This window comes from Mustelus asterias, chromosome 6 (assembly GCF_964213995.1).
Source record: "Mustelus asterias chromosome 6, sMusAst1.hap1.1, whole genome shotgun sequence".
Lineage (NCBI taxonomy): Eukaryota > Metazoa > Chordata > Chondrichthyes > Carcharhiniformes > Triakidae > Mustelus > Mustelus asterias.
The window spans coordinates 27,873,681-27,887,359 of NC_135806.1; the positions used below are offsets into that span (position 1 = coordinate 27,873,681).

The following is a 13,679-nucleotide window of genomic DNA, read 5'->3' on the forward strand; positions in this document are numbered from 1 at the left end:
CAAATCCCAACATGGCAGATGGTGAAATTTGACTTCAATAAAAACAAATCTGGCCTAATGATGACAAGAAACTATAGTCATTTGTCGTAAAGACCCATCTGGTTCACTAATGCCCTTTGGGGAAGGAAATCTACCATCTTTACCTGATCTGGCCTACATGTGACTCGAGGTCCACAGCAGTGTGGTTGACTTTGAAATGCCCTCTGAAATGGAGGGCAGTTAGGGATTGGCAATAAATTCTGGCGTAAATGAATAAAAAGAAATCAATGATTGAATGTCAAGCAGATTCTGATGATGATTTGATAAACACCAAATACATGAAAATTATTTTTATTTCTTTGTAATGTGTGGAATTAACTGCAAAAAGCAGACTTTCAGTATCAGACCTTGGGTGGCCAGCTGACATTGTTCGATAGTTCCATGCAAAATCTGGATTATGCAGTTCAAATCTAGTCAGTGAGCAAGCCTGATTCATTGATATATAACACCTTAATTGTTTACGTCCTCATCGTAAGGAGAATATTTTTTCAAAGTCTATGGCATAATCACCTCATCATAACACAAGGAACAAGAGCCTAGACTTCCCATCGTTGCCCCTAAGACACAAATGATGTGGTGTTCTTATAATATTCCACATGCACAGTTGGCTGAATACATAAATATGTTGTTTTTGACTGATGAAAATGTATCTTAATGCTTCTTATGTGCTTTGTGCATCTTGTAGAAGACTGTTCTTGAGTCAGCTTAATCAACAAGTCAATTCTCATACTTTGCGGCTATTCAAACAAAATGAGTCTGAAAGATCAGGACAACCAATTAATAGTCAGTCAACCATTGCATGGGGGCTTTGCCCTTCAGAGATCTTCTGTCAGTTCCATTTAGTCAGAGTTTCTACATCTTACTTCTGCGTCTCTTGCAAGGAGTCTCATGTCCTTAGATGCTGACAGTATTTTCTTCCTATCTGATGGACAGGGAGGGAAGATCCCAATCAGGTGGACAGCTCCAGAGGCGATAGCTTACCGCAAGTTCACCTCAGCCAGTGATGTTTGGAGTTACGGAATTGTCATGTGGGAGGTGATGTCGTATGGAGAGAGACCTTACTGGGAAATGACTAATCAAGATGTAAGTATTCATACCTTGTAGGCAATCAGTGAAGAAAACATTTAGCTTGGAAATTTCTGTTGTCAGTGGCACATGAATGCTAAATTAAATTCCTTTCTCCATTATGTTAGCAAAGGCATTAATGTGTCTATCTTTTAAAAAACTCTGTTTAACTTAAAGTCAAGCATCCTCAATCAGTTACGACAAAGTGAGCAAAGTATTGGAAGGTAACTGGAGCAGAATTAAAATGCCGCACAGAGTTAACAGCTTCAACAAAGGACAGGATGGGGAGTTATATAATCCTACAATTCAGTACATACAAAGCATGGTGTCTATCAGGAAACCACCACATGGACATCATAAGCACAGCCACTGCTGCCCTTACCCATAGTGCAAACACTTATACTTGCACATATGATGCTCAGAGGATTATTTTTATTAATAATGTTTTTATTGAAGGTTTTCATTTTACATTTTACAACAAGATGCAACAAATTTCCAAAATCTAGCAGAGTACAAGAGTAATCATTATTCCATAAATAGATACAGAAAAAACTGTGAATATTCAGCTTATCAATCTTTGTAATCATTGTAGTCAGCTTGTCCCTTTGTATGGATAATTAAAGGATACCAAAAAGAGTAGGGGATCTCAGGATAACAGGAAAAAGCCATGAAGAGGAGCACATGAAGCACACCCTCCTTCACAGGACAACTAAAACAGAGCTACACAATATAAGGGGACCCCTATGGGGCAAATGCAACCAATGGGGACCTAACTTGATATCCTGGGACCTCCAGGCAATAAGAAGATACCCCAGAAAAGTGGAGCATCAGGATATCTCCATTGATACAAAACATGGTGTAGCAGTGCACACTCTCACATATGGGAGCTAGTAGACCAAAGATTCCTACACTGTGCAAAACACAACAAACCTCACTCCCCTCCACATCAGCCACATCAGAAGCACCGCTTAGACCGCCCCCTCCCCAATCTCCAGACAACTTAAGCCATTTTCACTGAGGAAACCCCACCTATCTGGAGAAGAAGAATTGTCAAGACACCCATAAATGGAAGGTTTCGGGGAGACTTACAACTCTACTCCTCATGATAAGACCTGGGAACCCCATGGAATTAAATATAACAAATCAGAGTCTGTATCAGCATCTGACCTACTCAGACAAATGAAGGAAATCCAAGGGAGAGAGAGGAATACCAGGACCAGCCAATAGATGCAAGCAGTCTATTGATGTACACCCTCACAAAAAGGACAGCAGGGATAGAGCAGCATAACCGCACAAGAAACAGGATACTTCTGCCCCCTCCCCAAGGGAACCCAATATTCAAGAAGGATGGAGCTCCATCCAGCTCATCCTCCAACCGAAGAAAGACTCCAAGAACACAAATCCCAGGCACTCAGGCCCCACAGGCCATGGGGAACCAAAACTTAAGAAGGAGAGCAGTCCAGGAGCCCTCAAAAGAGGGACATCTCATGGGAGGGTGACTACTCCCCCGCCTAACATAACCTCCACCTGACCCAGACAAACACAGTCACACTGCTCTAACCTACTCAACCAGGTATAATTAAGATCAACAGCACACTAAGATAAGAGACAACGGGCCAGGGACACTCACGCCAGTCTTCTACCTTGAACAAAGCTATTTGCCCCTATCTCTGGGCACTCCAGAGGTGCCATGTAGGACCTGCCATTAACAAGATTTCACCCATTTCTCCCCCTCCGAGAAACCTTAACAACAGGGTAAAATGCCCACCATACATTCCATGAACCAAATAGTCGGGTAATCACTGTCACTACCTGCTCAGCCAAGTAAATATAAAGGACTTACTGAAGAAAGACCAAACATCCGAGGATTAGCCAACCATGCCCGGGCGTGCACCAATACATATTTCCCCCTACTCAAACAATACTAGTTGCACCAATGACGGGAAAGAAACCTCGGTCTTTTCCTGGATACATGATCTGTCTTTACCTTCATAGCAGACAAGCAAGGATTCCAAAATCCCCAAATAATGAAAATACGAAAAAAATGCGAGCCCAATAGTTCTGCCAGGGGTTTTCCTCACCAACAATGAGGACCTACAAGGCCATAACAACAACCTCGACACCAAATCACCTGCCCACCACCCTGCTGTGACTACTCATCTATCAATAAAGTGCAGTGTACCAAAAATAATTGTACTCCCTCAGTGTAAGTGAAAGGATTACAACACATATATAAAGAAACCAAATCAATACTGCACAATCTTCATGTCACACAACCCAGTCCGCATGCTTCCCAGTAGAAAGAAGGAGACCCACAAACAATTTGCAGACAAGAAAAGATTTCCCGTGTTGCAAACACTGAAACCCTAGACTAGAATTTGACACAGGGCTAGAGGCAGCGGGGCAGACCACCCCAACACCAACCCCCCTGCCAACCACTCCCCCGGTATCACACATCAAAACCAAAATTAAATCAAATGGTAACACACATTAAACTAAGGCCCCCCTCATTCCACCGCAGAACCACACCGGTGGATGAATACAATTAAAGGGGGAAAAAAAGAACAATCCTGATTTGTGCTGTAACAAGCGACAAATGCCCCACTGCTCAGATATCATACACCCTTGTCAGGATATCAGGAGTATAATCACAAGGGAACAAGGTTCAGCATTAATGATGAAATGCAGGATAATATAACCATCCACAGAGCTTGAAAAGGCCAAGGGCATGACAGGATCATCGAGCAAAATCCAGGTTACATCCAGACTTTCACCAAAAGCCTTTGCACGTGCGCCGTGTCATTGTCCCTAAGCCCGGTGGAAACAACCCTAGCCCTCAGCAGGTGATGAAGACCCGTTGCATCAAATTGCCTCCAACCCTTCCTGGCGAACACTGAGGACAAGACGATGTAAGACCAGTAGTCAGACTCATTGACCGACCCCTGACCTTGGAGACAGGATACAATGTGCTCCATCAAACTCAAAACACCCAGCCTACAAATTGAGATTGTGAAAGCATGGCAGCCAGCTCTCAGATGCAGCCGGGAATTCATCCCCAGCTCCCTTCGGGAAACCAGGCGCACGGAAACTCCTTCTTCAACCCCATTCCCAAATCAACCTGAATATTCGAAGTACCATGCAGCAGGATTTCTAGTGATTGAAGGTGAGCCCCCAACAAGGGACCTGCCCACTTGACTGACAGGATTCTCTTCTCTGATTCATCCAACCTCTTTAGGATATCTCACAGTTCATCAAAGTAAGCACCAATAATCTGTGCTAGAGAGCCGAGACCATTGTCCACAACTTCACTCATAACGGCAGCCATCATCTCAATGCCAATGGCACTGCTGAAGTGTAAACTTGCTCACCAACAAAACCGCCATGCAAACAGCACCCCACCCTAACCGTGTCCAATCACCCCATCACCTGAATTTGGCCAGGATCTTCCAGAAACACAAAACAGATTATACACGCCAGGATTGAGTAACTATGGGTTATGCATTAGGATTGAAAAAGGATTAAAAGATGAGTAGTGGCAGAGCTCGCGAAAGCGCAAACATTACCAGTTCAAATTTTTAACAGTTTTTTCTCAGAGACTGTATTGCATCTTTGGAGAACTAGGAGGGCGCAGTTTCAAATAAGGGATCTTCCATTTTACACAGAGCTCAGGAGGAATTTCTTCTCTCAGAGGGTCATTGATGTTTGGAATTCTCTACCCAGAGAGCAGTGGCGGTTGGGCCATTGAATAAATGTGAGGCTGAGTTAGACAGATCTTTATGTAGAAGGCAGTGAAGGGTTTATGGGGGGAGATAGGAAAATGGAGTTGGGGGTGGCACAGTGGTTAGCACTGCTGCCCACTGCGCCAGGGACCCCAGTTTGATTCCTGACTTGGGTGACTGTGCAAACTCCAACAGACACACTCGCCATGTCTGAGTGGGTTTCCTCCAGGTGCTCCGGTTTCTTCCCACAATCCAAAGATGTGCAAGTTAGGTGGATTGGCCATGTTAAATTGTCCCTTAGTCTCCAAAGATGTGTAGGTTCGGTGGATTTGACATGGTAAATGTTCAGGGTTATTGGGATAGGGCGGGGGAGTGGGCCTGGGATAAATGCTCTTTTGGAGAGTTGGTGCAGATTTGATGGGTCGAATGATCTCCTTCTGCACTCTAGGGAATCTATAGTTCTATGGTCAAGATTATATCAGCTATGATCTTCTTGAATGGAGGAACAGGCTTGAGGGGCTGAATGGCCTATGTCTTCTCCTCTTTCTTATGTTCCTTGAACTAACTGCTGCAGCCTTTCCAGCACTTGTAACCATGGCCGGGTGAGATCTGCTATATCAGTACAGAGCAGTACAGGTTCAGGGTAAACACATTCCTCTTAGAGTGAAGGGCAAGGCTGGCAGAAGTCGGGAACCCTGGATGACTCGGGATATTGAGGCCCTGGTCAAGAAGAAGAAAGAGGCACATGACGTGCATAGGCAGCTGGGATCAAGTGAATCTCTTGAAGAGTATAGGGGGGGTAGGAGTAGAGTTAAGAGAGAAATCAGGAGGGCAAAAAGGGGACATGAAATTGTTTTGGCAGATAAGGCAAAGGAGAATCCAAAGAGCTTCTACAAATACATAAAGGGCAAAAGAGTAACAAGGGGAGAGAGTAGGGCTCTTAAGGATCAACAAGATCATCTATGTGCGGATCCACAAGAGATGGGTGAGATCCTAAATGAATATTTCTCATCAGTATTTACTGTTGAGAAAAGCATGGATGTTAGGGTACTTGAGGAAATAAATATTGATGTCTTGAGGAGTGTACATATTACAGAGAAGGAGGTGCTGGAAGTCTTAAAGCGCATCAAGGTAGATAAATCTGCGGGATCCAGGGTGAGGTATCTAAATGGATACAAAATTGGCTGCTTGACAGAAGCCAGAGGGCGGTTGTAGAGAGTTGTTTTTCAAACTGGAGGCCTGTGACCAGCGGTGTGCCTCAGGGATCAGTGCTGGGTCCACTGTTATTTGTCATTTATATCAATGATTTGGATGAGAATATAGGGGGCATGGTTAGTAAATTTGCAGATGACACCAAGATTGGTGGCATGATGGACAGTGAGGAAGGTTATCTCCAATTGCAATGGGATCTTGATCAATTGGGCCAGTGAGCTGACGAATGACAGATGGAGTTTAATTTAGACAAATGTGAGGTAATGCATTTTGGTAGATTGAACCAGGGGAGGACTTACTCAGTTAATGGTAGGGCGTTGGGGAGAATTACAGAGCAAACAGATCTAGGGGTACATGTTCATAGCTCCTTGAAAGTGGAGTCACAGGTGGACAGAGTGGTGAAGAAGGCATTCGGCATGCTTGGTTTCATCGGTCAGAACATTGAATACAGGAATTAGGACATCTTGTTGAAGTTGTACAAGACATTGGTAAGGCCACACTTGGAATACTGTGTGCAATTCTGGTCACCCTATTATAGAAAGGATATTATTAAACTAGAAAGAGTGCAGAAAAGATTTACGAGGATGCTACCAGGACTTGATAGATTGAGAGGCTCGATAGACTGGGAATTTTTTCTCTGGAGCGTAGGAAGCTGAGGGATGACCTTATCGAGGTCTATAAAATAATGAGGGGCATAGGAAAGGTAGATAGTCAATATATTTTCCCAAAGGTAGGGGAGTCTAAAACTAGAGGGCATAGGTTTAAGGTGAGAGGGGAGAGACACAAAAGTGTCTAGAGGGGCTATTTTTTCACACAGAAGGTGGTGAGTGTCTGGAACAAGCTGCCAGAGGTAGTAGTAGAGGCGGGTACAATTTTACCTTCTAAAAAGCATTTAGATAGTTACATGGGTACGATGGGTATAGAGGGATATGGGCCAAATGTGGGCAATTGGGATTAGTTTAGGGGTTTTAAAAAAAAGGACGGCATGGACAAGTTGGGCCGAAGGGCCTGTTTCCATGCTGTAAACCTCTATGACTCTATGGGAGCAAGAAACAGACACAAATCCCAGGGACTCATGCATGAGAGAAGATTCGCTTTGTATATGATGTGTAACAAAAGCCTTAAACCCCTTTTGTAAAGATCGACTTTTCGATTTTTATGGAACATTGCACAAAGGAAGTCAATGCGCTTGCATACTGAGCCAACATTCCATTTCCAGAGAGCAGGAATATAAAAGCCCTATAGAAATGTGAGCTACTTTCTGAAGTTCCAGCAAACACGTGCCAGACCTTTGTTGTTCTCATCAATCTCAATTGCTGTGGTGAAAAGCTAGCATTCTTGCCATGAAGAAAATAGGCCGGCGATGGAAAAGAATTGAACTGTACCTTTTTGTGACATATGCTCCCAGAAGGCAGTACTCATAACCAGAAGCACAGAAGCGGAACAGTTTAACCTTAAGGGACACATTTGATGAGTAAAGATCAGCTACATCATGTTGGAATGCCTCATTAAGGAATAAGTCTCAACACAATGAGCTAAATATTTACAAATATCATATGATGTTCCATTTTTGAAAGTATAGTGCTCTCACAGTCTACGAGCTGCAAATGGAGTCTGCGTGGGTATGTTTTATTGGAAGTAAGCTAAATTGTAATGAAGTGAGGTAAAAGTTGTGTGACATTAGGTACGTGTTATAATTTGAAAAACGTTTACTTTGTTTGCAATAGGTGATAAAGGCTGTGGAGGAAGGCTATCGCTTGCCAACTCCTATGGACTGCCCGGCCGCTCTTTACCAGTTGATGCTTGACTGCTGGCAGAAGGATCGCAACAGCAGGCCCAAATTTGAAGAAATAGTTAGCATTTTAGATAAAATGATTCGCAATCCATGCAGCCTGAAGACGTTAGTTAATGCCTCCACGAGGTATGTTGATTTCTGTACAATTACAATTATTTAAGATAAGATTGGCAGAAGAACCAGAAGGGAGTTGAGGAGATTTTATTTTTACGCAATGAGTTGTTCTAATCTGGAATGCATTTGCCTGTAAGGGCGGTGGAAGCAGATGCAATACTAACTTTCAAAGGAGAGTAGATTAGAATGCTTGAAAATGAAATACTTACAATTGGAGAAGAGCAGAGGAGTGGGACTAATTATTTTGCTCTTTCAGAGAGCTAGGTCAGGCATTATGGACTGCACAGTGACTTTCTGTGCCTTCTTTGAGTCCAGCTAACTTTTCTATGATTTGTTTTCTATTTAAGAAAATATTGACAATTATTCTAGCTGTTGAGAGTGTATTGAGAATTTTCTGTTAGTGACACTTTGCCCAATTCCTTCGTGACTTGCTGATTATGAAAACCTAACCACCAACAGATGCATCACAGCTTCCTGAGAAATCAGGCCGACCATTCATACATGGCACAATATTGAATCTTCGCTATTATTTAGCTGAGGGCAGCTCTGTCCTATGGGGAGTCTTGTCTACAAGCTATGCCAGTGGAAGGCATACTGCTCCTAATTTTTCTGTTCACCAAATTTAAAGGAGAATGGATTGTGGGTATAGTGGCTGCAATTTCCTGACCTGCACAGCTGCCAGATAAGATTCTCCAATAACGGTGTGTACTTATCAAATCTATCCTATAGGAAGACCCTGTGCTTACATATAGAACAATAGCTGCCATAGTTAAATATTCTGAAGTATTTCCCATAGAGGAGCAGAATATAAATGTCGTCTCAGTGGCCACTTGAAGTAATTTTAGGTGGAAAATTTGGGTGCTTGATGCAAAGTAAAGGTCACTGCTGACACCTAAGTTCTTTGTATCAACCCATCAATATGAACCTTTAACAATTTGATTTTGTCTTGCTTTTAAATTGTGCTAATGTGGCTTGAATATTTTGAGATCCTGTGGGATTTTATTTTGATAGAAAATGTGCAGGTAACAAAGAAAGCTGAAGGATTTTATTGATGCACAAATAACATATTGATTAGGTACAGTAGATCAGGCAATGTGGATAGTGTCCCTGCATGTAAGTCAGAATGTCCAAGTTCGAATCCCATCCCACAACTTGATGGTCAAGGAAGGTACAGGTTAATGCAGCCAAACAGGCTGATTATCAAACTGCGAATCCTTCCAACACACACCAATGGTAGGCGGAAAGCAGGAGAGATTCCTGGTCAGCCATGAGATGGAAAGAAAGTTGGACCCTCTACCATCACTATTCAATGATCCAGCCTACAACTTGAATGTGAAAGTGTATGTTTTCCCCACCACCTTGGACTGCCTGAGTGATCTGTAACACATCACCACCACAACAGATCCGTGTGCTACACTGGGTGTGAGTTTAAAAGCATACAAACACGAATCTCTTTCATTTAGCCTATTTGCATGCTGCAGAGCAACTGAGAGGGAAAGGGAAAACTAATGAAGAAATAAGTCCTGGTCTCAAATATAGCTATTCCAACATGATGATCAACTGTGTAAAAGGCTTCAGACAGGTCAAGAATGAGGAATAGTTTACCTTAATCACAACTAAATAAGATGTCATTTGTGACTTTGATGAGGGCTACTTTTCTGCTGTGGCAGGAGCAGAAACATGATTGAAGGGATTCAAATATGGAGTTTTGGGAAGGATGGACACAGATTTTGGAGGTGACAACATGTTCAAAGGACTTTGGAGAAGCAAGGGAGTTTGCAGGCAGGATGGTCATTCGCAAGGATGATGGGGTCAAGGGTTGGTTTTCAGAGGAAGTAGGTATGATGCATGTAAAAAAGAGAGGGACAACACATAAAAGGAGAGAAACATTAACATTCTCAGCTAATATTGGGACCTGGAGGGGAAGTTGGGTGAGAATAGAATCGAGTGAACAGGAGGTGGGGCTAATGGACAGGGTGAACCCAGAGAGAGCACAAAGGGATAGGAGAGAATTTAGACAAAGATGGTGAGCTTACGATTAGGATGGTCAGGTGGTCTTAACCTATTTGCAAAACAGTCTATGAACTCATTACACTTTTATGTTGGAGTTGAGTAGGAGGAAACAGGGTTTAAGAAGATGGTTTGCAGTAGAGTAAAGACGTGAAGCGTTATCTTTGCATTCCAGGGTGACTCTAGAATAGTGAGCAGTTGTAACAGATAAGAGTGGGGCCTGACAGCACTTGATATGGTGCAGCCAGATCTGGCATTGATGGATATATGAATTGTCCATTGTAAGTTTCTAAGTCTGGATTCCTTACACTTAAGGGGGTGGGGATGAAAACTGTACTGAAGCAATGGTCAGATTGAGAGAGGTTTTATTGAAGACCAGGACATTAAAGGAGATGAGGGCATGACTGAGTAGAAAATAGCTACAGCAATGTTGTGGAGAATGAAGGACCAGAGGCTAGATAATTGGGGTTTTGAAAGTGTATACGAATTGAGTGATAGTTTTTTTTCCAGGAGGGAGTAAGGTGTGGAAAGGGGATGTGGGTGGAGAGTGATGTAAAGAAGTGACCAGAGATGACCTTATCTGTGATTGATATGATGGAACTAATTAGATCATATGGGATAGCAAGATGAAGGAAGTGGCCATGAATCTGTGTTGGTGAATATGTGAGCAGGGGAGAGATTTAAGGAGAATAAGAGAAACAAAGAAATGAAAGCACAATGAGTTAAGATAAAGGAAGAAATTGCCAAGATTGAAACATTGCTCAGTACAGAGACTAAGGGAGGAAAGCAGTAAAGATACCGTGATGAGAACATGTGTCTTGCACTTGGGAAGGTAGTAGAGAATGATGATTTTGAATGAGGCGTAAGAAGGATGGAACAGGATAAGATGTTCAAAGGAGGAGAAGGTGCCAGACATGTAGAGCCCATTTTCGGGCAAGAAAACTTGGTAAAGTCGGGCGTGAGGTGAGTAGCGTGATCCACACCCACCTCTGTGCCTGTTCCCCCTTTACCAAGGCCCAAAAATAGCCGCAATCGGGACCACGCCCGATACGGGTGCGATGGCCATTTAAATGTATTTCCACACATTTAAATTGACTTAATGGGCTGAACGCCAAACTTTACTGGGGCTTCCCCCCTTTACCACCACGTTCGCCCATCCAGAATCAGCGCAAAACAGACGTGCTCCATATAAGGCCAATTTGGGTGCTCCAGTAAGTGAGGAGATAAGTGCCTACCATCCAACGGCTCTCTGCTTCAGATTGGTTGAGGGTGGGGGAGGTGGGTCCACTGCTAGTCTGCTTGAGATCATTGCGGGGGAAGTGGGGTCTGCTGCCACTCTGCCTGAGATCAGTGAGGGGGTAAGGGGGTCTACTGCCACTCTGCCTGAGATTGGTGGGGGGAAAGGGGGGGAGGGGCCCGTAATCAGTCTGGATGGTGGAGGGGATGGGGGGATACGGGGTCAGTAATGTTGTAGGAGAGGGGCAATGTCCGTGGAGGCCAGGGGGAGGCATTATCCGGCCCGAGAGGGATGTGGCAGGGGAGCAGCATTCTATCATTTTTTTTCCTGCACATGAGCAGTTAGAGGCACCAATCGGAGCTGCACGGTTTTGGGCACGTTACGCCCTGCCCACCGGCTTGTGTAGTGCGATTCAGACTCGCTGATATTTTTGCAGGCAGAGTTCGTATGGGGGCACCTGAGAACGGGTCTAAAAGTCAGATCTGAAACACTCCCAGCACTTAGAATCAAAATGGTAAAATAGGCCCATAGGGCGGGATTTTCCGGCCACACTCGAGGTCAATGGACCTTTGCATGGTCCATGTCCCAGTGGCTACGATTCCCATGGTGGGTGGAGCAGGAAAATTCCGCCCGTAGACAATCGGGTCAACAGTGAGATTTTGTGATGAGCAAGGCTTCATTCGGGAGAAAGGCGTCATCACCAATCAGCCAGGTTTCATTAGGCCATGATATTGATATAATCATTCACAATAACTTAATACATGGCATGATCCTTGTTCTCAAGCGTTCACAAAAGCAATAGTAAGACAGGAAGAAAAATATAAAAAAATACAACTTGAAGCCTAGTAAAAGAGAGAGACAGATCCTCCTGAACTACTGAGAAGAAGAACCTTGAAAGCTGGAGATTATGAAACAGAAAAAGGTAATGACCAACTAGTCTAAAAGGGAAAGATAAGACTCCTGTCCCTGTCTTGAGACTTCAGAGCTGCACCTTACATGAAGCCATTTTTCAGCTTCTGCCTGAGCTGTACATCCAATCTTTTTTTACTTTAATTCCCAATGATGTGTTGGTGCTTCCAACCTGTTCAGTTTCAATTTTTCTTTCCTTTCTTTTGATCTGTTGCCAAGATTGCCCATCTGTGATCTATAATGGTACTGACCTTCAGTGGTAAAAAGGAAATAAAAAAGTTTATTTGATTTAAAATGGAGCATGAGTGGATGTCTGACCGGGGTCAGTGGGCAGGAAATATAGTTATCAAAAACGATTGCACAAATTTCAAATTCCAATCTTCAAAACATTTATTATTAATATGTTCTGGTATCCTTCTTTGCATTCTAAACATGTCTATTAAATATGAAATTACTATCAGCTACAGGGCTGAAATTTACTGCAGTCGTAGCAATCCAACAGCAAGCACTGAATCAAATATGAAACAATAAATTAACTGTTAGAGAACAAAGGAACATGTGAGGAAATATTTTCAATATATCAATCAGACCACAATCCATACTTGTCTTGGAGTAAAAGTGTTTTTTTCAGTTCTGTCCTCAATAATGATGGATAATGTCTTTGAAGTTTGATTTTAATGAACTGAAACATTAAAACATTGAATCTTGTTAAATATTTTTGTTCGGTTGGTGAGACCTGCACATTGTTAACGATTCATTTTTCTTTATTCAAATAAAGATATGCTTCACATACATCAACCAAGTTTATTCACAGAGGAATTATAGAATCCCTCCAGTGCATAGGAGCACAATCAGCCCATCAAACCTGCACCAACAACAATCCCACCCAGGCCCTATCACTGTAACCCCATGTATTTACCCTGCTAATCCTCCTGACACTAAGGGGCAATCAACCTAACTCACACATCTTTGGAGTGTGGGAGGAAACAGGAGCACCCGGAGGAAACCCATGCAGATTCCACACAGACAGTCACCCAAGGCTGGAATCGAACCCAGGTCCCTGGCACTGTGAGTGCTAACCACCGTGCCACCTATTGTTGGAGGTCCTGCTTTTTTCGAGAGAAAAACAGCACTGAACCTGTGACGCTCTCCACTCCAAACCCAAAAAATAAACCCAAAATATTGGTAATTCAAAACAGAGCTGGAAAATACTGGAACACTCAGCTCATCAATTAGAACCTGTCCAAAGAACATAAATCGATATTTCAGATATTAAATCTTTCTTCAGTACTGGAAAAAAAATTAATGATGTGCAGCATTTAAATACGATCAAATCATGCAAAAGGGGAAGGATTGGAGGAAAGGGGAAACACATAACTGCACAGGGGATAAGAAATAGAACAACCTAAGAAATAGAAAGAAAGCACTACGGTAGAGAACTGAGATGGGAAAATTGAAGAATAGTATGATCTAGAATTTATTGCTTGATAGCGTGGTGGAAGCAGGTTCAATAGTAAAATTCCATAGGAAATTGGATCTAGGAAAAGGAAAAAAAGAATGCTTATCTGTGGGGAAAGAG

General features: G+C 43.0%; 1 protein-coding gene across 1 annotated transcript in view; it reads left to right on the plus strand.

The window, feature by feature from the left end:
* The window catches only part of LOC144494794 (ephrin type-A receptor 5-like), a 393,151-nt gene that overhangs the window by 361,616 nt on the left and 17,856 nt on the right, over positions 1–13,679 (plus strand). Inside the window, exons 14-15 of the mRNA XM_078214142.1 lie at positions 973–1,122; positions 7,763–7,956. Coding sequence (XP_078070268.1) covers positions 973–1,122; positions 7,763–7,956 — 344 coding nt within the window. The remainder of the gene's footprint in view (positions 1–972; positions 1,123–7,762; positions 7,957–13,679) is intronic.